At 41.0% G+C, this 24,280-nt stretch overlaps 1 protein-coding gene across 1 annotated transcript in view; it reads left to right on the top strand.

Annotated features, from left to right (window-relative positions):
- Positions 1-23,353, top strand: part of RELL1 (RELT like 1) — a 73,762-nt gene extending 50,409 nt beyond the window's left edge. Inside the window, exons 6-7 of the mRNA XM_054485618.2 lie at positions 2,830-2,968; positions 20,996-23,353. Of these exons, the coding sequence (XP_054341593.2) occupies positions 2,830-2,965 (136 nt within the window). The 3' untranslated portion in view covers positions 2,966-2,968; positions 20,996-23,353. The remainder of the gene's footprint in view (positions 1-2,829; positions 2,969-20,995) is intronic.
- The last annotated feature ends 927 nt before the right edge of the window (positions 23,354-24,280 follow it).

The raw sequence follows: 24,280 nt of genomic DNA, 5'->3' as shown, positions 1-24,280 counted from the left end.
GAACTGAGAAATGGCATCGAGCCATGTGCAAGGGAAGGGAGAAGACGTGGATCTCGTCCACAGCCCTCCAGTCTCTGTCTTGTATGTTGCATGTGAATTGCTTTGACTGCTTTCTTTTAGTGAGCGGTGCTTTCCACTGTGTCTTGGCTTTCTTGGTCCTACTGCCTTTCACTTGTGACCCATATGTGAGGTGGAGATCTTGCAGTTCGGGTGATGAATCCATCGGCCCTTACCTGAAGCATCTTTGCAGTGGGTTGCTTTTGCAGTTCTGCTGTTAGATGCTGAGTCCCGTGCAGGAACTGCATTGCCGATGTTGCATTTGGAAAGACAGTGGGGAGTACTGGTAAGGAACACACATGCTGGAGTGAGACCGGGTGAGCACTGAGCAAAAGTCGACAGTGCTGCTTACATGATCCTTCTCTTTCAGTATACTGACAAGCCCCCTGGGAAGAGTAGCCTGAACTCGTCCCTTCTACCTCCTTCAAGTCCTGGCACCACTACTTACAAACTGTTACGTTGCTCTGTGCCTCAGTTTCCCCCTCTGTAAAGTGAGAAGGACAGTTACACTCACCTCATAGAGTTGCTGTGTGTAGACTAGGTGAGGTGACTCACATAAAGGTCTTAAACCAGCTTTGGATACTTACGCACTCAAGAAATGTTGGCCGGTATTATTTTTATTTTAATTCAGTTGAGTTTCATCATGTGTTGCACAAGCATCAAGGAGAAGACTGCAGGGCTGTTTGCCACTTACAGCAAAACAGCACAATTCATGACCACACTGTTTTATTAAGAAGCAGAGTCATGGGAATTTATGAATGCAAAGCAATGAGAACCTGTAGCTTGTTTGGACAAAGCATGTTTTGTTGGCCTTAAAAAAAAAAAAATCTGCTGAAATTTTCAACTCAGATTCAACATGGCTTTTTTTTTTTTTTTTTTTTTTTTTGAGATGGAGTCTCACTCTGTCACCCAAGCTGGAGTGCAGTGGTGTGAACTCGGCTCACTGCAGCCTCTGCCTCCCGGGCTCAAACGATTGTCATGCCTCAGCCTCCCGAGTAGCTGGGACTACAGGTGCCCACCACCATGCCTGGCTAATTTTTGTATTTTTAGGAGAAACGAGGTTTCACCAAGTTGGCCAAGCTGATCTCAAACTCTTGACCTCAAGCGATCCTCCTGTCTTGGCCTCCCAAAATGTTGGGATTACAGGTGTAAGCCACCGTGCCTGGCCAAACATGGCTTTTTAAAATGCCCCAAATCCAACTCTCTTTCTTGGATATCGGATACTTGGAGCACTTAATGATTCCAGGCTGTTTTTCAGCGTATATTACTTAAGAGAGTCTTAGAGTTTGACAGAATAGATTTGTGTTTACAGTTTCCCTGTTCTTTCTTTCACTTCTTCAGAGCCTTCTCTTCAGGGTTGGTGATCTTATTCTGGACACAGAAGGAGAATTTATTTCAGATAATTTTTAAGGGAAATTAAGACCAGAACTAGAGAGAAGCTGTTATGAAAGACTCTAGGATTTGGTGATGATATACTAGAAAAAACAGTTAAACTGAATACATTTTTTTAACTCTTAATTCTTAATGAAAATCTCTTCCTTAACTTCCTTAAGTTTTTCCTTAATCTATAATGAAAATTAACCCATTTTTTTTAAAGGCTTACTCTCAAACCCTAATGCTGATAAAATGTGTTGCTAGGGCTCTTCTGATTTTCTGCATATGTGTGAGAGCATGTGTGTGCGTGTGTGTGTGTGTTTGTGTTGAGATAGGACTGCCTGACAGTTGCATATTTTCGGAAGTTCGTCATCTTCTGGTAAACATTCTGGTTACGTCAGTCTAATTTGTAAACCAGTTGAGCGTTTAACCAGGTTTCTGTGGTTAAAAAAACTGACGTAGGCCAGACATGGTGGCTCACGCCTATAATCCCAAAATTTTGGGAGGCTGAGGCAGGTGGATCACCTGAGGTCAGGAGTTTGAGACTGGCCTGGCAAACATGGTGAAACCCCATCTCTACTAAAAATACAAAATTAGCTAGGCATGGTGGCACATGCCTGTAATCCCAGCTACTTGAGAGGCTGAGGCAGGAGAGTCGCTTAAACCCAGGAGGTGGAGGTTGCAGTGAGCCGAGATTGCACCACTGCACTCCAGTCTGGGCAGCAAGAGGGAAACTCTGTCTCAAAAACAAATAAATAAACAAAAAAACTGATCATTGTTAGAAGTGACAGCTCTGAGGCTGTTTAATATTTGAGTCTCTGAGGTTTTTTTTTTTTTCTTATTGAGACAGGGCCCAGCTCTGTTGCCCAGGCTGGAGTGCAGTGACGTGATCTCGGCTCACTGCAACCTCCACCTCCTGGGCTCAAGTGATTCTCCTGCTTCAGCCTCCCGAGTAGCTGGGACTACAGGTGCACACCACCACCCCCGGCTAATTTTTGTCGTTTCTATAGAGACAGAGTTTTGCCTTATGCCCAGGCTGGTCTCAAATTCCTAGGCTCAAGCAATCCACCCACCTCAGCCTTCCAAAGTGCTGCTGGGATTGCAGGCATAAGCCACTGTGCCTGGCCAATACCTGAGTTTTTAAATGCCTTTTGCATGCTCTGTAAAATATCTGGCTTAGTCTGCAACGTGGCTGAGTAGAAATCAGCTGGAAGGTTGGGCGGGGGCCAGGGGAATGTGCTGGATAGGAATGCATGTTCGAATATGTTGTTTTTCATTTGTGTCCTAACTTTTGGCTGAGTTCATTTGAGATCCTCTGGGTGGATGATTTTTGCTTTGTTCATAATCCTTGTTTATTAGAAAAGCAAACCCCATCACCTCTCTTCGTTCCCCCCTCAGGTTTAGAGTTACAAAAGTGGAACACAAGTCAAACCAGAAGGAACGGAGAAGCCTGATGTCTGTTAGTGGGGCTGAAACGGTCAATGGGGAGGTGCCAGCAACACCTGTGAAGAGAGAACGCAGTGGCACAGAGTAGCAGGTGAGCCGTGGTTTTGGTGACATTGGGGGCAGGGTGGCGCAGGGTGAGGAGAAGGTACTTGGAGCCTCCCAGTTGCTGTGGCAGCATAGGAATGGCATTTGACAGGGAAATGGGAGAGCTTTCCTGGACCCAGGAAGACTGAGGGGGACTGAACACGATTACTTGTCTGCCCAGAGCTTCTTGTAAAGAAGTCACAAACTTAGTGCCTCCAGGGGCTTGGCCTGTGTGATAATGAGGATAGAGGATTACTTGTAAGGCAATGTGGCATGGTGGGGATTGTGGCAAACTAGAATTCACATCACCCACCATATAGGGCTTGCATTACCACGAGGCAGAAAGCGCCTAGTGTTGCTGTATCTTCTTATGCAAAAAAAGACAATCCAAATATCTAAAATGTAAAATCACTGATTTTTGATATTGGCAGCTTACTTTTTTTTTTTAAACAACCATGCAGGCCAAATGACGTGTAATCTTGTCACCATTTCTAGGTAAACTGTGACTTGAAAAAGTCTGGAGCAAACAAACCAATGCTTTTTCCTTTTATTCTGTTGGAAACCAGTTTTCTTTGTGTCAGTTCTGAAACCTCAATACAAATATTTCTCTTCTCACCAAATATTTTGAGGCAATTGAAAAGCCACAGTGATTTATTTCTTGATTTGGCAATTTTAATTTTGCAAGACACTGCTTAAAAAAAAAAACATGCGGCCGGGCATGGTGGCTCACGCCTGTAATCCCATGTAATCCCAGCACTATGGGAGGCCGAGGCAGGTGGATCATGAGGTCAGGAGATCAAGACAATCCTGGCTAACACGGTGAAACCCCGTCTCTACTAAAAAATACAAAAAATTACCTGGGGGTGGTGGTGGGCACCTTTAGTCCCAGCTACTCAGGAGGCTGAGGCAGGAGAATGGCATGAACCCGGGAGGCGGAGCTTGCAGTGAGCCGAGATCTTGCCACTGTACTCCAGCCTGGGTGACAGAGCGAGACTCCGTCTCAAAAAAAAAAAAAAAAAACAAAAACCACACACACACGCACCAGAACCCTGTGATAAATTGATAATGGCTTAACTTTCATCTTAACTCCTTTATTTCTGTTCCGGCTTGAGTGGTATTTATCCTTTCCATGTTTCTTATCCCTTGTAAAAGAGCAAGAGTGACAATTTGGGAGGGATCATGCCCTAAATGCTCCATGGAACCATCAGAGCCTGAACATGAAGGCAGAAGAGTTTACTCCTACATAGGGAGGGGAGGGTGGGCAATGGGGGAGAGGTCAGGCAGGGTCCTTGAAAGTACAGAGACACAGCAAAACTGACGTGAACCCTGGAGTCAGACTGCCGGGTTCAAGCTCCAGTGTGCCACTCACTAACCCTGGGACCTGGGCAAGATACCTGAGCTTTCTACACCTCACTGGAAATTGGAAGTAATGCTCCTTGCCTCAGGGGCGGGAGTGAGATTTCCATGAAGTTGCACGTGTGAAGGCAGGGCCTGGCACGTGGGAAATGCTCCGTCCATGCTACTGATTATTATCATGCGATTCATTCTGGTTGGTGTGGCTGAGTGGAGGAGAGATGTGGCTTTTGGGTGAAGCTTCTCTGATAATCTGCCAGGCTCAGAGGGTTGAAGGTACTCTGGAAGTAATCTGGAACAACTCTGTGCGCCTAAATTTTCTGAGACATAGGGACTCTGATCATTTTCTAAGACATAGGGACTCTGATCATTTTCTAGTGCTAGTTAGCCCTCGCAGTTTTGCCTGTGGGGAGATCTGGCATCTCTTCCTGAGTTTAGGAGCAGAACAGGAGCCTTCTTAAAGAGAGAAACAGTACAGAAAAGTCTACCGTTGGCTTCTCAGCCAGTTACTGGTGACCCTGGGGAAGGGAGCTAAGAGGAATTTAAGAAGAGGATGATGAAGTTGAGTAATAACAGCAGCTAACGTTAATTCAATATTCTAGTCTTCTAGGCATGGTACTGATGTGTATCTCACATGTCATCATTATAAACCTCTCCGAATGGGGTTAGTACTATGATTGTAGTTCTACAGATGAGGAAACTGATGAATGGGAAAGGTGAGTTACATGTTGAAGGTCATATAGCTGGAAAGAGGAGCATTCTGATTAAGGTTAGTGAAGGACTTGGCTGTCTGGGAAGAGAAGCATCTAGCTATTCAAGTCTTAGGTGAGGAAGGCCCAGCCAGCTTAGCTGCAAAGAAAGTATGGGTCATAAGGACAGGCTGAGTATGAGTCATCAGCTGGGCAGTGAGTTGAGAGATGGATCAGATTGCACCAGAAGACTTGGCTTGCCCTCGTTTAGGAACTGCAAGATGATCCTCTTGTCAGACTCACCTCTGATTAGAGCTTGGCTAACTAGTGCCATGGCTGATTTTGGCCACCACTGCCCGGAGAGCGGTACTCTAGATCTGGGAAGATTAAAAGAACTAGGATTGCTCAGCTGGTTTTTTTTGGCCCAAATCTGTCTGATTCTGATTATAGAAATTTGGTCCAAGCATCTGAAGTCCTGACCACATTTAACTGATTTACAATGAGATATTCTCTGCACAGCACACTGTTATTCAGCAGGATTATATAAATGAGGATTGGATTTGATCAGAAGACATGGGTGCAAATCTGAGCTTCACAATTTGGACATTGTACTTAACTGCCCTACCCCTGGTTTCCTTGAACATGAAATCAGGTATTAAATTCATTGTTTTAATCCAAGAGCCAAGAGAAAGTCTGGAATATAGTTGGCTGTCAGTAGAAGATAGTCATATTGTGTTGTGCTGCTCAAATCACAAGGAACACATGAGTGGCCTTCAAAGGGTGATGTGTTTTCTGAGCCTCCAACTTGTTGTAATTGATTTTCAAATTAAAAATTAATTTTTTGTTATGGAAAATTTTAGACAAACTCAAAAGTAGAATAATATCATGGATGTCCACAATCCATGGAGTAAATTAATTATAATACCTACAGTTTTTTGAGTACTCTGTACTTGGTATGCTTTGAAAGGCACATTCCGTGTATTAACTAATTTCTGTAATCCTCATGACAGCAGTCGGTAGGTGCTAATTAGTACCCCATTTTGCAGATGAAGGTCTTAAGCACAGAGAGTTTAAACTTAAGCACAGAGATATACCAGCAAGAATGTGATAGAGTTAGACTTGAACCTGGGCAGCCTTGCTTCAGGTGTCACAGACTTCATTCAGCTGGGTCCAGGACGAGCAGATCCCATGAGTAGAGCCTGCTCAGGTGGAGACCTGCTGGGTGGCCCTATCTGATTACTCCAATGAAGTATAGGCCCTGAAAAAGGAAGGAAGGGAATATTCATTGGTGTTTTAAAAATTATGTATTCATTAAAATTTTTCTTGCAGTTTTTTTTCTTCTCAAATCTCATCCCCCCAGAAAAAGTATGTTTGGGACATTTAACATGACATGATTTTCCAACTAGAAAAATCCTGAAAATTTTCCTTCTGGGCCAGACTCTCTGGTTCTAGACGAAGCCAGAAGATCTGCACTGGAATGCAGCTAGTGAAGCAGGAGAGGAGTGCTATGTGTCTCTTCTATAGTCTGATACAGTCTTTAGAGTTGTATTTTTTCCTGAAAGAGGTTTTTGCTCAAATTTGGATTTTTAGCCAAACAATTTTACTGCAATGTTTTGTTTTATTGTAGAACAGACTCAAATATTCAAATACAAATGCATATCCACTTATTGGTTAGGTTTCTTTTTTTCTTTCTTTCGTTTAAGGTGTTTGTTACTAGAAACTAAACTTAGTATTCTAAATAGAATGTTATCAAGACTGGGGCAGGATTTCTCTCTCTCCCTTCTGGTTCATTCTCTCTTTAAAACCCCAAATCTGATGTTGGGCATGGCCTCCCCGTTCTTCTCACCCTGCTTTGTTGGCCTGAGTTCTTGTTTGTGGCTACATCTAACTTGCCCTCTTCCCTCTGCCTGATTTATTTTGGCAATGCGGTTAAAATGGTGTCTTTTTTCTACAGAAAATGTGTTTTGGTTTCTCCTGAGAAGAATAAGCTTTTGTTCTTCAAAGTTAAATAAATTGAATTGCTTTCAGCCTCCAAATGCCACTGCCTTGTCTTCATTGTCACTGGTCTTTGGCTTTTTAAAAATGATCCTTTCCTAAGCATTCTGTGTCGCATGTTTCTGAAGTCTGCCCTCTTTTTTTCCATTCGCTGATAGTGTCCTGTTGGAAACATTGATTTAGTAAGTTTACATAACCATACTTTAAAATTTTTTATTTGAAATCAATCAGATTTTAATGGACACAGGAAAGTGGCATATATTTATCATGTGCAATGTAATGTTTTCAAATATGTATACACTGCGATGGCTAAATTGAGCTAATGAACGTATGCATTGCCACACATACTTATAATTTTTTTGCGTGGTGAGAACACTCCAAATTTACTCTCTTAGCAATTTTTAAGAATATAATACATTGTTATTAACTGCAGTCACCATGTTGTACAATAGATCTCTTGAAATTATTTATCCCCTCTAACTAAAATTTTGTCTTTTGACCAACCCCTCCCTTGCCCCTACCTCTAACCGCCTTTCTTCTCTCTGCTTCTATGAGTTCAACTTTTTTAGATTCCACATGTAAGTGAGATGACGTGGTATTTGTCGTTCTGTGCCTGGCTTATTTCACTCAATGTAATGTGCTCCAGGTTTATCCATTTTATCTTCAATGACAGGATTTCCTTCTTTTTTTCTGGCTGAACAGTGTTTCATTGTGTATCTATACTACATTTTGTTCATTCATATGTTCAGGGACTCTTAGGAAGATTCCATATCTTGGCTATTTGGATAATGCAGCAGTGGACATGGCAGTACAGATATCTCTTTGACATACTGATTTCAGTACCTCTGGGTATGTACTGAGAAATGGGATTGTTGGATCATATAGTGGTTCTATTTTTAATTTGTTTGTTTGTTTTCTGAGACAGAGTCTCACTCTCGTCCAGGTTGGAATGCAGTGGGACAATCTTGGCTCACTGCAGTCTCTGCCTCCCGGGTTCAGACGATTCTCCTAACACAGCCTCCTGAGTAGCTGGGATTACAGATGCAAGCCACCACACCTGGCTAACTTTTGTATTTTTAGGAGAGACAGGGTTTCATCATGTTGGCCAGGCTGATCTTGAACTCCTGATCTCAAGTGATCCACCTGCCTCGGCCTCCCAAAGTGCTTGGATTACAGGTGCAAGCCACTGTGCCCGGACTGTTTTTAACTTTTTTTAGTGACTTGCATACTGTTTTCCATGATGACTGTAATAATGTGTATTCCCACTAACAGTATGCAAGAATTTTTTTTCTCCACATCCTCATCAGCACTTTTTTTTATAATTGTCATTCTAACAAGTGTGAGGTGTTATCTCATTATAGTTTTAATTTATATTTCCATGATGATTAGTAATGTTGAGCCTTTTTTCCATATATCTGTTGGCCATTTGTAGGTCTTTTGAGAAATTTCTATTTAGAATCTTTGCCCATTACAATATTTTTAACATTTTATTGACAAAAATTATCTATATTTATTATGTACAACATGTTGTTTTGAAACATGCATACATTATGGAATGGCTAAATTGAGCTGATTGACATATGTATTACTTCATATATTTATCATTTTTTTGTGGTGAGGATATTTAAAATCTCTCTTAGCATTTTTCAAGAATACAATACATTGTTATTAACTGCAGCCACCATATTGTGCAACGGATTTCTGATACAGTCTTTAGAATTGTATTTTTTCCTGAAAGAGGTTTTTGCTCAAATTTGGATTTGATGGCCTATTCCTCCTGTCTAATTGAAATTTTATGTCCTTTGACCATCATCTCCCCAACCCTCCCTTCCCATTTTGCCCCATTTTTAAATTGGGTTATTTGTTTTCTTGCTTTTGAGTTGTTTGTGTTTCTTATATATTTTGGATAGTAACCATTTATAAGATGTATGGTTTGCAAATATTTTCTTCCATTTTATAAGTTATCTCTTCACTCTGTTGATTGTTTGCTTTGCTCTGCAGAAGCTTTTTAGTTTGATGAAATCCCATTTGTCCATTTTTGTTGCCTGCGCTTTTGGGGTCTTATCAAAAAATCATTGTCCAGATCAGTGTCATGGAACTTTCCTCCTATGTGTTTTTCTAGTAGTATTACAGTAGCATTTCTTTTATCAAGACAAAAATTCATAATATTAGACATCTGTTTTTATTTTTGTTTTATTCAGACGATTGTATTGATTTTTATTTTAGTAATTTATTTTAGTGGTTAAAAGCTTGGTTTTAAACTCCTTACTTTTAATTGTGCCACTTAACTACCAATGGTTTTGGGCAAGTTACTTAATGTTTTCAAGCCCCGGTTTTTTGATCTTTAAAATGAGATAGTTGCTGGACATACATGATACGATGTATGTGTAGTTCATAAGTCAATCCTTGGCACGGAGTATCTGCTAAACATTCACTGCTGTTAACAATTGTCACGCCTGGTGGTCTTAATTATTTGTTAGGTCATTTCTGAAGCATCAACTTTTGGTACTGTGAATTCCTTTTTACATCTTAAGAACATTACAGCTTTGGACTCTCAGGACATCTCAGAAATAGATAGTATTTGTCAAGTCCCTTAGGAATTTGGGCCATTTTCTTGTTTGCATTAAGGAGGCCTTAGAAATAACCATTCCCGGCTGGGCGCGGTGGCTCACACCTGTAATCCCAGCACTGTGGGAGGCCAAGGTGGGTGGATCACGAGGTCAGGAGATCAAGACCATCCTGGCTAACAGTGAAACCCCGTCTCTACTAAAAAATACAAAAAAAAATTAGCCGGACGTGGTGGCGGGCGCCTGTAGTCCCAGCTACTCTGGAGGCTGAGGCAGGAGAATGGCGTGAACCTGGGAGGTGGAGGTTGCAGTGAGCCGAGATTGCACACTGCACTCCAGCCTGGGCGACAGAGCGAGACTGTGTCTCTAAAAAAAAAAAAAAAAAAAGGAAAGAACCACCATTTCCTTCTTCCAAGAGGTGGAATTAAAATTAGTAACAAGGCGATGGAAAAGTTTTACTGACAAGTTCTTTTTATTATAAAGATCAGAGGGCAGGATAAATTGAAATGCTGGACTGAGACGTTTTCGGCCTAAGCGTGGCTGCTGTGCCGGTGTTCTGCTTTGGCATAAAAGTCTCCTCTTTGTCAAGACTCTTTCACGGCTGAAACTCCCTCCTGAGCATCCGTGGCTGGTCACAGGGTGGCTCTTCTGACCTTCGGCCGCCTTCATGTTCTCCTTTAGCAGTGAGGAAAGGCTCCTTGGCTCCTTTTTTTGGACTCTGTGACAGGAATTATAGTAGAAGCTCCTCGGGGACCCCCTCGGAAGTTGTACTGCTTGATTTACAGTCCTCTCAATTGCTTTTCTTTTATTAACTCTCCAGGAAGCAGGTAATGATGAGAAACTGAGGGTACTACTAGTTAGTTTATTTTTTCTCTCTAGCTGTAATTTTTCCAGGAAAAATGCATCTTCTTTAAAAAGCAAAAGGATCTCAGATTTGATGGGAGCCCGTTAACTTGATTCACTGGTCTTATGGGGCAACAGAATATAAAAAGAAACTGCACCTAAAGTAGGCATGGATTAGGCCACCTGGCTTGGTTTTCAGTTGCTAAACACATTTCTCAAAGGTAAAAGCAGTGCTGTGATGCCTGCCATACTCCTGTGTGGAAGACTGAGCCCACTGAGTCCATCTTAAATGTGGAGGTGGAGGGAGGTTAGCATCTGCCCAGGCCCTGCTCTGTAAAGACTAGGTAGGTAGAACCGGCCAGATGAAGAGAAAAGCTGAGTGAGGGATGGGACTTCAGAAGCAATTTTAGGAGTTGTAGGTAATAATATCCTATTTTACAGATGAAGAACCAGGCTTAGAGGGATTAATGTTCCCCATATCTCAGGGCTAGGTAGTGAGAGGGCTTGGATGGGAAGAAATTTATACTTGGGAGCTTACATGCTCAGTGGCTATGGAGTGTGAGGGAGCTTTGCTTTTCTTGGCAAGAAAGCAAATCAACCGCCGTTTCTTCACGTAGCTCAATAGCTCACAGAACTGATCATTCCAGCCTTGGGATGGCCTCCTTTGGCCTCCGATGGGATCATCTGATGAGCAGCTGATGGATTTTAAGGTTCTGCCTGGATCAGGTCCAGGTGTGTGAGCCATTCAGTTGTCTTCCAGGTAGATGAAGGTCATAGACTTACAGACTTCAGAGCACCTGTGATTGCTAGTTCAGATCAATGGAGGTACAATTATATCTTTAAAAAGTATTTCTTGGCCAGGCGCGGTGGCTCACACCTATAATCTCAGCACTTTGGGAGGCCAAGGTGGGCGAATCATGAGGTCAGGAGTTCGAGACCAGCCTGGCCAACATGGTGAAACCCTGTCTCTACTAAAAATACAAAAATTAGGCATGGTGGCAGGCACCTGTAGTCCCAGCTACTCAGGAGGCTGAGGCAGGAGAGTCACTTGAACCTGGGAGGCAGAGATTGCTGTGAGCCGAGATCATGCCATGGCACTTCATTCAGGGTGACAAGAGCAAGACTCTGTCTCCAAAAAAAAAAAAAAAAAAAAGCATTACTTGAACCCCTACTATGTGCCAGGCAGTTTGCTGTGTTCAGGGATGTGGCAGTGTGTCAGACAGACAATGAAGACCATACTCTTACAGAGCTTCTATCCTAGTGCTTATGCCAGACTTTTCTCCCCTGCACCTCCCAGTCCCCTTGTTCAGTGTGTGTTGTTACCTGTGTTGTTCAAGATCATGCTGAGAGTTGATTACGGAGCCAGGACCTGGGCTTCCTTATAGCTCATTCCTTTACTGTTTCCAGTGTATTGGATATTACAAGTGTTTGAAATGGAATTTTTAAAAAAGAACTGAAATATAAGAAATGCATAGGATAAAATATTTAAACAGCCTAAAAGTCTGCAGAGTGAAAAATAAATCCCAAAAATAAATCTTTGCTCCATTTTTATCCCGCTAACGCCTTTGCGTGTATCATCTCTTAAACCTTTTCTCAAGAGGACACCACTGTAATCAGTGTTCTCTATGTCCTTTCAGGATTATGCTGTGCATATACATGCTTATGCAATATATCTGTGTATATAAAGCCCCTCCTTTTGCCCTTCTACAAATGAGAGCATAGATACTACACTTGTTGGTACCTTGCTTGTTATTGAAGTTAATGATTTTTAGGTTCTGCGGTTCCCTGACTGTTGAGATTTTGTCTTACTCACAGATGACTGAGGAAGAACCAGCTTTTACTCTCCCACATTGACTGAGCCATAAGGAGTGAAAATGGTGGAGACAGTTAAAAAGCTATATGCCCTAGTTGTCTCAATTGTTGGGAGTGGCTCCAGTACATTTATGGCCGTGATCTGGGAGTCTTGAGCGGACCTCAAAACATACTTTGCTGTCATCAACTATGATGTTTTTTCTAAGTTATTATTCCATGGCCTTGTTCTGTGCACGAGAGATACTAAAACATATTTATCCGTATTCCCAGAGTTTAGACAACATGGGGGACCAGGAATTTTTATTTGTTTTGCTTTGAATTGCCACCAAAGCAAGCCGTCTCCTCCTAGCACATATCTCCCTGGGCAGGGGCCTGCCCCAGGGCCCCTTCCTATTGTTGACCAGGAGTTGACCCACTGAAGGAGAGCTTATCTGTTCTTCCTCTTTATCCCTATCAGCTGTTTGACATCTGCTCTTTTCACTGTAGAAATTCAACAGTGTTGGAGGCTAGAGACTTTGGAAGGCCTAAAGACAGACCCAAGGGGGCTTGAGGGAAGCGGAAAATGAAATGCTTTCAGAGACATTTTTACCTATAATTAGAAAGAAAATGGAATTAATGGTTATAATCAGGATTTTTTATTTTTATTATTATTATTTTTTTTGAGATGGAGTCTCGCTCTGTTGCCCAGGCTGGAGTGCAGTGGCGCAATCTTGGCTCACTGCAAGCTCCGCCTCCCAGGTTCACGCCATTCTCCTGTCTCAGCCTCCCGAGTAGCTGGGACTACAGGCGCCCACCACCACGCCTGGCTAATTTTTTGTATTTTTAGTAGAGAAGAGGTTTCGCCATATTAGCCAGGAAGGTCTCGATCTCCTGACCTCAAGATCTGCCCACCTCAGCCTCCCAAAGTGCTGGGATTACAGACGTGAGCCACTGCGCCCGGCCGGTTTTTCTTAATTTGTGCCTTGAGACCTTGAGTTCTACTAACATTAAATAGCTTAAGTTAAAACAGTACCTATTTTCTGTAAGTAACAGGACATAGGATACTGTAGTGGTTCCACCATAGAGGTTCTGGAATCAGACTTCTTGCGCTCAAGATCTTGGCTGTCACTTTTTAGCTATCTAGCTTTGGCCAAATTACTTAGCCTCTGATGCCCCAGCTTCTCCATCTGTTAAGTGGGGATACTACTACTACTACTGCTTCGTAGGGATACTGTTCCTTTGCCCTAAATAAGTGCAAAATAGGTTAGGTGTTAAATTACTGTATCAGATCAGCCCTATTTAAACATGTAGTGAAGAAAAGTGTTAAAATTAATGTTTTTGATATTTCTTGATTCTCTTGAAGCTCAGAGAGGCCAGGTTAGACATAACCTGTAAGGTAATAGCAGTATTGTCCATTTGATATTCAAGTGGAGGCTTACTGAAGGCCAGTTAGCTGAACTCTGTCTAGCTCACAAGCCAGTAGAGGCAATATCTTACTTGTTCCATTTTCCTTATTAGCAAGAGATGGTACTATTCAGAGTAATAAGTTATTCTGCCTGTAGCTTAGTGTAGACATTAAATCAGAAGTGTGTTGAGACTAGTAGGGAACTGCTGAATTGCATTTAAATAATTTCCAGTTGAATCCTTGTTTTTCCAGGTACAGAATAACTTTTGATGTCACTTACATTTTACTTGGAATAAGGTGCTCTGATTCTACCTCTCAAAGGCTGGTAAATCACAAGTGTTCAGTTGCTGTCACTTGGGAAACCCATTGTTGCTAAATATATAAGTATGTTGAAATTGCTATGAGAATATAACCCAGTAAAGAACAACCTTCAGACTTCAGATCTAAATCTAATATCAGAAGATTCAAAACTGTAAGGAATGCAAAATTTCTCACTGGTATTATTCAACAAAGAAGATAATATAATTTGCAGGAATATACATTTCTGTCTATGCTAGTTAAAAAAAGTGATTTCTATTTTGAATGGAGAAAAACACCTAGAAACATTATTTTTCCTGAATTGACCCACATACATAGAAAGCTTCTCACTATTGATATTAAAAAATTAAGGTTTTAGTTATTAAGCCCCCTCCCCAAATTGGGGGTTATAATATGCAACTCATGGAAGATGTAGTAGTCAATAAACATAAAAAATGCCCAACTTTACTAATAATGAAATAAATCCAAACTGAGATCACTTTTTGCTTCTCTGGTGGCAAAGATGAATGTTAACACTAGCATGACCATATAACTCACATCCAAAATGAGGAGGTAGCTCACACCTGTAATCCCGGTGCTTTGGGAGGCTGAGGTGGGAGGATGGCTTGAGGCCGGCCAGGAGTTTGAGATCAGCCCGGGCGACATAGTGAGATCCTGTCTCTACAAATTAAAAGTTAAAAAATTAGCTGGGCATGTGGCATACACCTGTAGTCCCAGCTACTTGGGAGGCTGAGGTGGAAGGATTTCTTGAGCTCAGTAGTTGGAGGCTGTAGTGAGTCAGGATCATGCCACTGCATTCCAGCCTGGGTGACAGAGAGAGACTCTACAGATAATAAAAGGGAACACTGTGAATAATTATTCTGGGTAAACATATATAACCCAAGACCTCCCAGGCAAACTGGTTCATGTGGTCACCTTGGTTAAAAGGGTGTGGGGCCGGGCGCAGTGGCTCATGCCTGTAATCCCAGCACTTTGGGAAGCTGAAGCAGGTGGATCACGAGGTCAGGAGTTCAAGACCAGCCTGGCCAATATGGTGAAACCCTGTCTCTACTAAAAATACAAAAATTAGCCAGGTGTGATGCCGCACGCCTGTAGTCCCAGCTACTCGGGAGGCTGAGGCAGGAGAATCGCTTGAACTTGGGAGGCAGAGGTTGCAGTGAGCCGAGATTGCGCCACTGCACTCCAGCCTGGGTGACAGAGCGAGACTCCTTCTAAAAAAAAAAAAATGGGGTGCAGGGAGGCTGGGTGTGGTGGCTCACGCCTGTGATCCCAGCACTTTGGGAGGCTGAGGCAGGCAGATCACCTGAGGTTGGGAATTCAAGACCAGCCTGACTAACATGGAGAAACCCCGTCTCTGCTAAAAATACAAAAATAGCTGGGGGTGGTGGCGCATGCCTGTAATCCCACCTACTCACTCAGGACGCTGAGGCAGGAGAATCACTTGAACCCGGGAGGCGGAGGTTGCAGTGAGCCGAGATCACACCATTACACTTCAGCCTGGGCAACGAGAGCGAAACTCCATCTCAAAAAAAAAGAGAGAGAAACAAACAAACAAAAATCAAGAGGGTGCAGGGAGATGGACATTATCCCACACCAAAGCAGGGAGGCTACAATGGTCTAGACCTTTGTGGGGGCAATCTGGTACTGTAAAAACTTAAATATGTACTCTTTGACCAAATTATTCCAATTAATAAATATCATGCATAAATGCAAAGATAATGTTCAGAGTTGTTCACTTCAGCATTATTTATAGTAGCAAGTAACTGGAAGCATCTTTAAATATCTATCAATGGGAGATTAAGTAAATGAATTGTGCCTTATACATTTCATAATGGCCTGCAAATGCCAAAGATTGAAGTAGATGCTGGGTGTGATAGCTCACACCTGTAATCCCAGCAGTTTGGGAGGCTGAGGCTGGAGGATTGCTTGAAGCCAGAAGTTTGAGATCAGCCTGGGCAACATAGCGACCCTGTCTCTACTTAAAAAAAAAAAAAAATTAAAAAAATTAGCTGGGCATGGTGGCATGCGCCTGTAGTCCCAGCTACATGGGAGGCTAAAGTGGTGGCCCAGGAGTTTGAGGTTCCAGTAAGCCATGATTGTGCCACTGTACTCTAGCCTGGGCAACAGAGTGAGACCCTGTCTCTAAAAAAAAAAAAAAAAGAAAAAAAAAAGATTGAAAGATTGAAGTAGTGTTATATGTACAGACACAGAGCATCTACTGTATATTATTAGATGAAAAAACAAGTTATAAAATATTCCAGTTGTGTTTAAAAACGATATGCAGCATGTCTCAGTTTTTCTTGCATCGAAGCTGATTGTTTAAGCTTCCTCCATGCATACACTAAGCTCCTTCAGAGCTTGGGCAGTGCCTTTGGATGGTGTCTTCTCATCCTTTGCCGAGACTTTAGGTGGCATCTTGTACATAGTTGGCCCTCAGTGATTCCTTAACAGGTGTGATAATATGGCATTCATCTCATCATTAAAAGAGCCCTCTGCAAATTAGTCGAATTCTAGTTCCCAACTACTTTGAAATACATTTAAAAACTGATTCTGTAATTTTAAAATTTTGTAGTTCAAATTGAGTTACTGATTTTTTGTTTTGTTTTGTTTTATTTTGTTTTTTTGAGACGGAGTCTCACTCTGTCACACAGGCTGGAGTACAGTGGCGCAATCTCGGCTCACTGCAACCTCCGCTTCCCAGGTTCAAGTGATTCTCCTGCCTCAGCCTCCCAAGTAGCTGGGACTACAGGCACGTGCCATCATGCCCAGCTAATTTTTGTATTTTTAGTAGAGACGTGGTTTCACCATATTGGCCAGGCTGGTCTCGAACTCCTGACCTCAAGCGATCTGCCTGCCTCGGCCTCCCAAAGTGCTGGGATTACAGGCATGAGCTACCATGTCTGGCCAAGTTACTGCAATTTTTAATTAATATTTCAGTCTTTAAATGATTTTGTCATATTTGTTTTCTCCCCCATTTCTGAGATATATTTTTTGACCTCCGCTGACTTTATAGTGTTGTGTTTGCAGGGTTTACCCTTTGGAAGTGGATTTAATTCTTGCTGTTTTTAATCAGTTGACAAACATTAGTACTGGGTCTTACCTAAAAGCTTAAACCTTCATACGTGCATTAGAATCAATGAAGCACCTTATAGGAAAGCAGAGTCCTGGACTGCAACCCCATAGATTCTGATTTAGTAGGTCTCAGGGAGGGGCCTAAGGAATATGCAGTTTTTGGTAATATTTAAGCTGATTCTAAAGCAGGTTCTGCTGATCACTCTGGGAAACACTGATTTTAAAAGATTGTATGGATTAGCCTAGATTAGCATGAATCTATTGGGTTTGTTAAACAAGAGCCTTTAGTAAAATAAGAAGGTATACATGTTAATTTATAAAATTTAACACACAGTTTAGACCAGAGCAAGATGTAAAGGACTATAAGCACTGAGTACATTGTGATGTGATCCCATTAATCTATATCTGCCAAGATGCCGATCTACGCAGGCAGTACCGTTGTAGGACCATGGTGTCACATGCACAGCAATAACCTGCAGGTGTTCAACCGCAGAATGGTCAGCAGAGCCTGGAACAAGATAAATCTCTAACTAAGAAGTGTGAGCCTTAAAGGAGCACAGATTATCAGTGAATGATCACTTAAATGTAGCTCCAGGACTTCGGTGTTAATATTGCTGTCATGTAACTCTTTCTATAAACGACGTTCTCTATTTATTTTATTTAAAAGTGGTCAAGAAAATTATTAATCCGACTGTGTGGTTCCATAGCCTTGTCTTAGAATGAGATCAGAATTCAGTGTTGTGTAGGTGTATACTTTTGATCTTCCCAGGGACTGGGCCCCTTTAAAGTATAGCTTTTTAGCATCATTTAACTGTTCATGCAACCACAGTGATTTCCCCTGAGAGAGACCCTGGCGGCATTTCTAGTTTCTGCATTTCCTTTCTGTTGCCCGCCAGATAGGTGGGGAGCAGAGAAGCGAGGGTACCAGAGGATTCCAGTGATGCTGTGGGTGTGTCCGGGGTGACCGGATAGCAGTGCAGCGTGGAGGTAGCTTTGTGGTCTTCCAGGTCTTACTGCCTGGGATGGATTTCCTACTTTCCCGTTACCAATTGTGTGGCCTTTGGTAAATTATTGAACCTGGAAGCCTCAGTTTCCTCCTATGAAAATAGGAATCATTGACTCATGGAGTCATCGGGAAGATTGAGTTAATGATCCTAGAGTGCTTAGCATGACAGTACCTGGCACAGAGAAAGTGCTCTGCAAATGCCAGCGCTGTTATTATTAATCAGATAGACTTTTTCTTCCTTAACACCCTACATTTTGAGATTTTAGCATTTACTCTTCATTAATCCGCTTAGGCTCCTAATTTCTTATAACGTGTTTCTAATTTTTAAAGGGATCAATTTCTTTTTTTTTTTCTAGAGAATCCTTTTTAACAAGGCGTAGATATTTGTATGTATATCCTAATCAGAGACATATGGCAGCTTCAGTGGAACCATAATATAATGAGAGGATCATGGCTTTATCTTTATAAGATTATGTCATAAGCAATAAACTCTAAAGAAAAAGACAACCTCTTCCTTTGTTCCAGATAAATCTTCTGGGCGGTTCTTAATTTTTATCCATCAGTCTTGTTTTATAAGCAAAATGGTTACACTTTGGGATTTCTGAATTGTGTTTTCCATGTAATGGAACTTTGCTTAATTTTTTTACAGCTTGAGTACTCACTTGTGTAAATTGTAATCACCAAATTTCTCCCGAAGAGAGAGAGGCCAGGCTTGCTCAGTGTGGTGTGGTCCCATGTGATGGCAACTGGGAACAGTGAGTGGGTGGGTGTTTCCTTTCTCACCCACTCCTGTTAGCTTTTCTGGTGTATCTGTGCCCACCCACACATGATTTCTGACTGCTGCAGGACAATATGGAAGGCACCTTGTAACACTTTTATTATTGTTCTGGGTTAAAGAAATACCTGGAAGGTCATAGTGTTGTGCCAGTAATGTGCTACCTTCTAATAAATGTGTGTTTGTAAGGAGAGACCAGAACTGCAAGGGTTTTAATAAGATTAACTTTCTCTTTTCTGCTTAGTTTCTGGTATTAGCAGTGAGGACTTTAAGCAGCGATTTGTATTTTTTACTTCCTCTCTCAAAGATATTGTAGATAGTGCAGTTTTTATCAGCTGCAGAAGGCAGCTGTTGAAGAAAACTAATGTGATTGTTGAGAGCAGAGAACTGGATGATGGTAATGACCAGAATGGTTAACCTTTCGGAGCATACTGATTGCTTTTCCTCATATTAAGCGTTGTGCATAGGATCATCTCATGTCAAATCCCCAGTAACCCTAGGAGAGAATGCTACAGAGACAGCCACGGTTCCACAGCTGGCAGTAGGGGTCTGGATTTGAATCCAGGCCCCTCCTTCTTAGCTTAGCCTGTATTCTTGCATGCCCAATTCTTAAAGCCGGTCAAATCTGTGCAAAACACTCAAAATGAGGAGTGTTTGTAGGTTGCAGTGAAAACTGTTACTGTGATGAAACATTAGTTTCTAGGCCTGACATCCCCCACCTTTGACTTTGTTATTTTCCTTGATGCAAAAATGTCTAGTTCTAAGGGAGCACATAAAGAGGAGACATAAAAATAATGGAATACCATACCTGTTTTCTAGATAATGGCCTAGTTTAAGGTTTTGCCTGGAAAATTCCCTCTCATTTTTTCCTTTTTTTTTTTTTTAGGGCCATTTTTATATGTCTCTACCTCTGGCCTTTCTACCTTTTTTCCCCCTCTGCTAGAATGTTTATATGAATTGACACCTACCTGAAAGTAGTTCCAGACTTGACTTTGTTCAGTTTTACAGTAAAAATCTGCAGTTCTTGTACAGTTTTGGCAATTCAGTACAGGGTATTACTTATTTCATTAGAATTAAAAACTTGATCCATGCTGTTTTATTGGACAATGTTTCATTTCCTTTTTAGCTAAGGGGATAAAGGTCCTTTACTCATCATCTCATTTGGGAAATAAATCTCTTTCTTTCTGTCTGTCTCCCTCATTCTTCCTCTTGTGCTCTGTCTCTATTCTCTTTGAATATTATATTGAATGTAATATTGAATATTATGGATGACCAAATGAATATTATATTGAATATACCATTGAATATTATGGATGACCAAATGACAGAAGAGGATAACATAGATAATAATAAGGTACATATCTTGAAGGACAAGCTGTAAAATAAGTAAAAAGTATGTTCTTCAAAACACTTCTAGCAACTTCATGCTATTTCTTCATATTTCTGCAAGCTGAGTCTATCTCTGGTTTTGTTTAGCATTTATAGGGTACACATGATTTTGGCAGATAGGAGAACGTTTTGTTCCTTAACCTTGTGTGGGTTCACCTGCATGGTATGTGTATTTCAGCATACACGGGGAGCTCTATAATTTTATTCCTGTCCTGGGTTATCCCAGTCTGTAAAAGAGGAAAGTAAAAAGTCACAGAGCTGTTCATTAAATGAGATAGTTATAAAAAGTCATTTGAAAAGCAGGGAGCTATTTTACAAGTATGGGCCTTTGTTTGTAATGTAAACATAGACATTGACAAGGGCCAGTTGTTAGAATGACTTAAAAATACAATCCAGAACCCTGAAGGTACAATAAAGACCTCAGATGGAATGTTTAATCATTGTGTTCTTACTTGAAATCCCAACCGTGCTGTCTTGGATGGTCAGTAGAGACTTCCAGTCAACTCGCTTTGGTGGGGCTTTAGAAAGACACCTATGGAAGGCACATCACATGGGAAAAGCAGGAGCAAGAGAGAGAAAGGGGGAGGGGCACATACGTTTAAACAGCCAGATCTTGAGAGAACTCTTGGAATTAATTATATTTTACTTAAATTTCTTTAGACTGAATTCTAGAAAAAAATGTACAGTGGTAGAAGGAATGGGGTGGGATGGCATGGGACAGGGTAAGAATAGATAATAATTCTTCTGTGTTTTTAAATATTCAGGCAGATTAATATGTGATATGATGCTTACCCTTGGTTAAAGATCTACGTTTTTTGTTTTCTCTTGCAGCAATGACTTGACTTGAAGAGCTCTAAGAGACTGAAAACTTACAAGATATGAAGTTGCCTTGGGAATATTTTTATATATTTTATACAGTTTCTATCATGGAGTCAGCAGGCACGTGGACAAAACCTAAAAGGGAATATTATTGCTGCGCCGTATACAGAATTCAGTTTGCTTTGAAACAAGTTTTGGTTGAAAGAGTCTGTTGAAAATTTTATTATACTTCCAGGGAAGGGAAGAGCTGTTTTTATCTTCTTAACCACTCCCAGCCTCTACTCTTCCCAGCCCCTAATCCCAGGCCTTGGTGTACACACTGTAGTTTTTCCATTATGATGAGTACGTGCAGTGATACTCTTTATGTACAGTCTGAGCTTATGCTCAGGGGTGTGTGTGTATATGTGTATACATGTGTGCACGTGAGTGTGTGTTTCTTTTTCCAGTTCCTACATCCTATTTTGACACTGGTTGTAAGAAGATCTTCATACATACAGGTTAGCTGTTACAAAAGATAAAAGATGAATCTTCAGTGGTAAAAGCTCAGTGGAAATAATCTAGTCTAGCCCTGAGGAGTTGATTCCCCAAGGGACCATGGAGTCAGATGGGACCAGATGCTAGACTTTGGATTCCTTGACCACAAATTCAGCATTAACTCCTGCCACTACCATGTCACTCCTACAGCACTTACATATTTTGAGAAGGTTTTTTTTTTTTTTGAGACAGAGTCTCTCTCTGTACCCTAGGCTGGAGTGCAGTGGCACAATCTCGGCTCACTGCAATCTCCACCTCCCCAGGTTCAAGTGATTCTCCTGCCTCAGCCTCCCAAGTAGCTGGGATTACAGGCATGCACCACCACACTTGGCTAATTTTTGTATTTTTAGTAGAGATGGGGTTTCACTATATTGGTCAGGCTGGTCTTGAACTCCTGACCTCAGGTGATCCACCCGCCTTGGCCTCCCAAAGTGCTAGGATTATAGGCGTGGGCCACTGCACCTGGTCTTTTTTTTTAACCTTTAGCTGAGCGATTCTTGGTTAATCCATTGAATAAAGGAGAAAATGGTTTAAAGTCACACACACACAAATTTGTTTGGACAACCGAAGGCCAAAACAAAAGAACCCTGCTTCTCACATAAGATTGGCCTGCACCTACATCTGGCATGTTTTTCTTTGTGTATTTCCTGTTTTTCATCCTGTAACTAATGCTCATTATTTAAAACACTCCAGTTACTTTCCCTTTAGGCCTGGCAAACTTTTCTTTTTCCTTTTTTTTTGTAACTGTACATTTTACAAAACACCTGAAAGGACCCAGAGGCATAAATAGTATTACATGATTTATGATAGCTCTGGGGTGAGCTGTGGGGGAGGCCAGTTACAAGGTCTCCAAGACCCGCCTCCATGTCAGTGTTGGGGGTGCCTTGAGCACTTCTTTTGTTTCATATAGAAAAAGCACATCTTTCATTTGTCTCCCAAAAGATGATTTCCATAAAAATATACTTCAAAGTATTTACTGTATATAGACTTAAATGATTCTATTTCCAGCATCAAACTAAACATTTCTAACCTTCTAAATAAATGGGGAATTCAGTTTCATGAGAATTTTTACTGACAACTAATAAACACTGTGTGTGTACACATTCATATACACTGTGGAATGGAGAAAGTCAGTATGGAAATAAATTTCACTGAGATCCAGAAAGTAGCAATATAGGACTTTTAGGGGTATGTATTAGTGTAAATAATATATGTGCAGTCTAGGCTAATCGTTTTAATTAAAAACAAATAAGCATACTTTTTTGCTTTAAAAATATGCCCTCAAAATGGTGGGGGATAAAATGTAAGATAGTCTTTAGCTTTAATTATTTTTCCATCTTAATTCAAGTCAGAGCACTTTTTTTTAAAATAGCAATACAACAGGCAAGAGAATACTTAAAAATATTTAAAACTGTATTGATACCAAGAGTATGTTTTAAATATTTTCTAATACTTGAGCAGTTTTTGTCTGGCAGGCTTCCAAATTTGCCAAAATTAAGCGTTCAGTATTTTCAACACATACGCTTTTTACTGGTTTATACTGAACTATCTGATGAGAATTCGTAAGTGTTCCCAAAGTAACTGATGTTTACAGGTCTTGTGTTTCTTCTCCTTCTTTCTAAGGATGAGGGAATCCACAACAGACTTTCTCTAGAAAACACTAATGATGGACAACTTTTTGGTGTCATCAGTGAGTTGGCTACTACCTTGATGTAAAAATTTGTAAAGAAAATTTTTCACCATTTCGAACGTCAAGTGTATTTTTAACTGTCTGGTTTGTACTTTTATGACTTTTGTACTACCAAAGCGGAGTTAAAAATAAAAATGTTAAACGCAGTGTGTTGTCTTGTGAGTGATCCAATTATTGGCGCCTTGTACACTGGAAATACAGTTGTGGCAGTATAATTATTGAGCTTAATTTTTTACAGTGCTGAATTTCCTATGTCTTGAAATATCAAGTGATCACTTGGCTGACTTTCCTCATGGGATTTCCCCTCCTGCGGTACCCCTTCCCCTGACACAGGCATACCTTGGAGATACTGTGGGTTCAGCCCCGGCCTACTGCAATAGAGCAAATATTGCAATCAAGTCAGCCACATGAGCTTTTTGGTTTCCCACTGCGTATAAAAAAGTTATATTTATACTATACTATAGTCTATTAAGTATATGCAATAATATTCTGTCAAAAAACGTACATACCTTAATTTAAAATACTTTATTGCTAAAAAAAAAATATGATAATCTGAGCCTTCAGCAAGTCATAATCAAAAGCTGCTGGAGGATCTTGCCTTAATGTTGAAGCCTACTGACCAGGATGGTGGTTACTGAAGGTTTTGGTGGCTGTGGCAATTTCTTAAAATAACACGATGATAAAGTTTGCTGCACTGATTGGCCCCACCTTTCATGAAAGTTTTCTCTATAGCGTACAGTACTGTTTGGTAGCATTTTATCACAGTAGAACATCTTTCAAAATTGGAGTCAATCATCTTAAACTCTGATGCTGCTTTATCAACTAAATTTATGTATTATAATATTCTAAAACCTTTGCTGTCATTTCAACAATGTTCACAGCATCTTTACCAGGAGTAGATTCCATCTCAGGAAACCATTTTCTTTCATTATCTGTTAAGCAATTCCTCATCTATTCAAGTTATCATGAGATGGCAGCAATTCAGTTCAATCTTCAGGCTCACTTCTGATTCTAGTTCTGTTGCTGTTTCCACCACATCTGCAGTGACTTCCTCCACTCAAGTCTTGAACCCT

Source organism: Pongo pygmaeus, chromosome 3 (assembly GCF_028885625.2).
Source record: "Pongo pygmaeus isolate AG05252 chromosome 3, NHGRI_mPonPyg2-v2.0_pri, whole genome shotgun sequence".
Taxonomy (NCBI): domain Eukaryota; kingdom Metazoa; phylum Chordata; class Mammalia; order Primates; family Hominidae; genus Pongo; species Pongo pygmaeus.
Note: the sequence above shows the minus strand (reverse complement) of the source record. Positions and strands in the feature narration are given on the sequence as shown.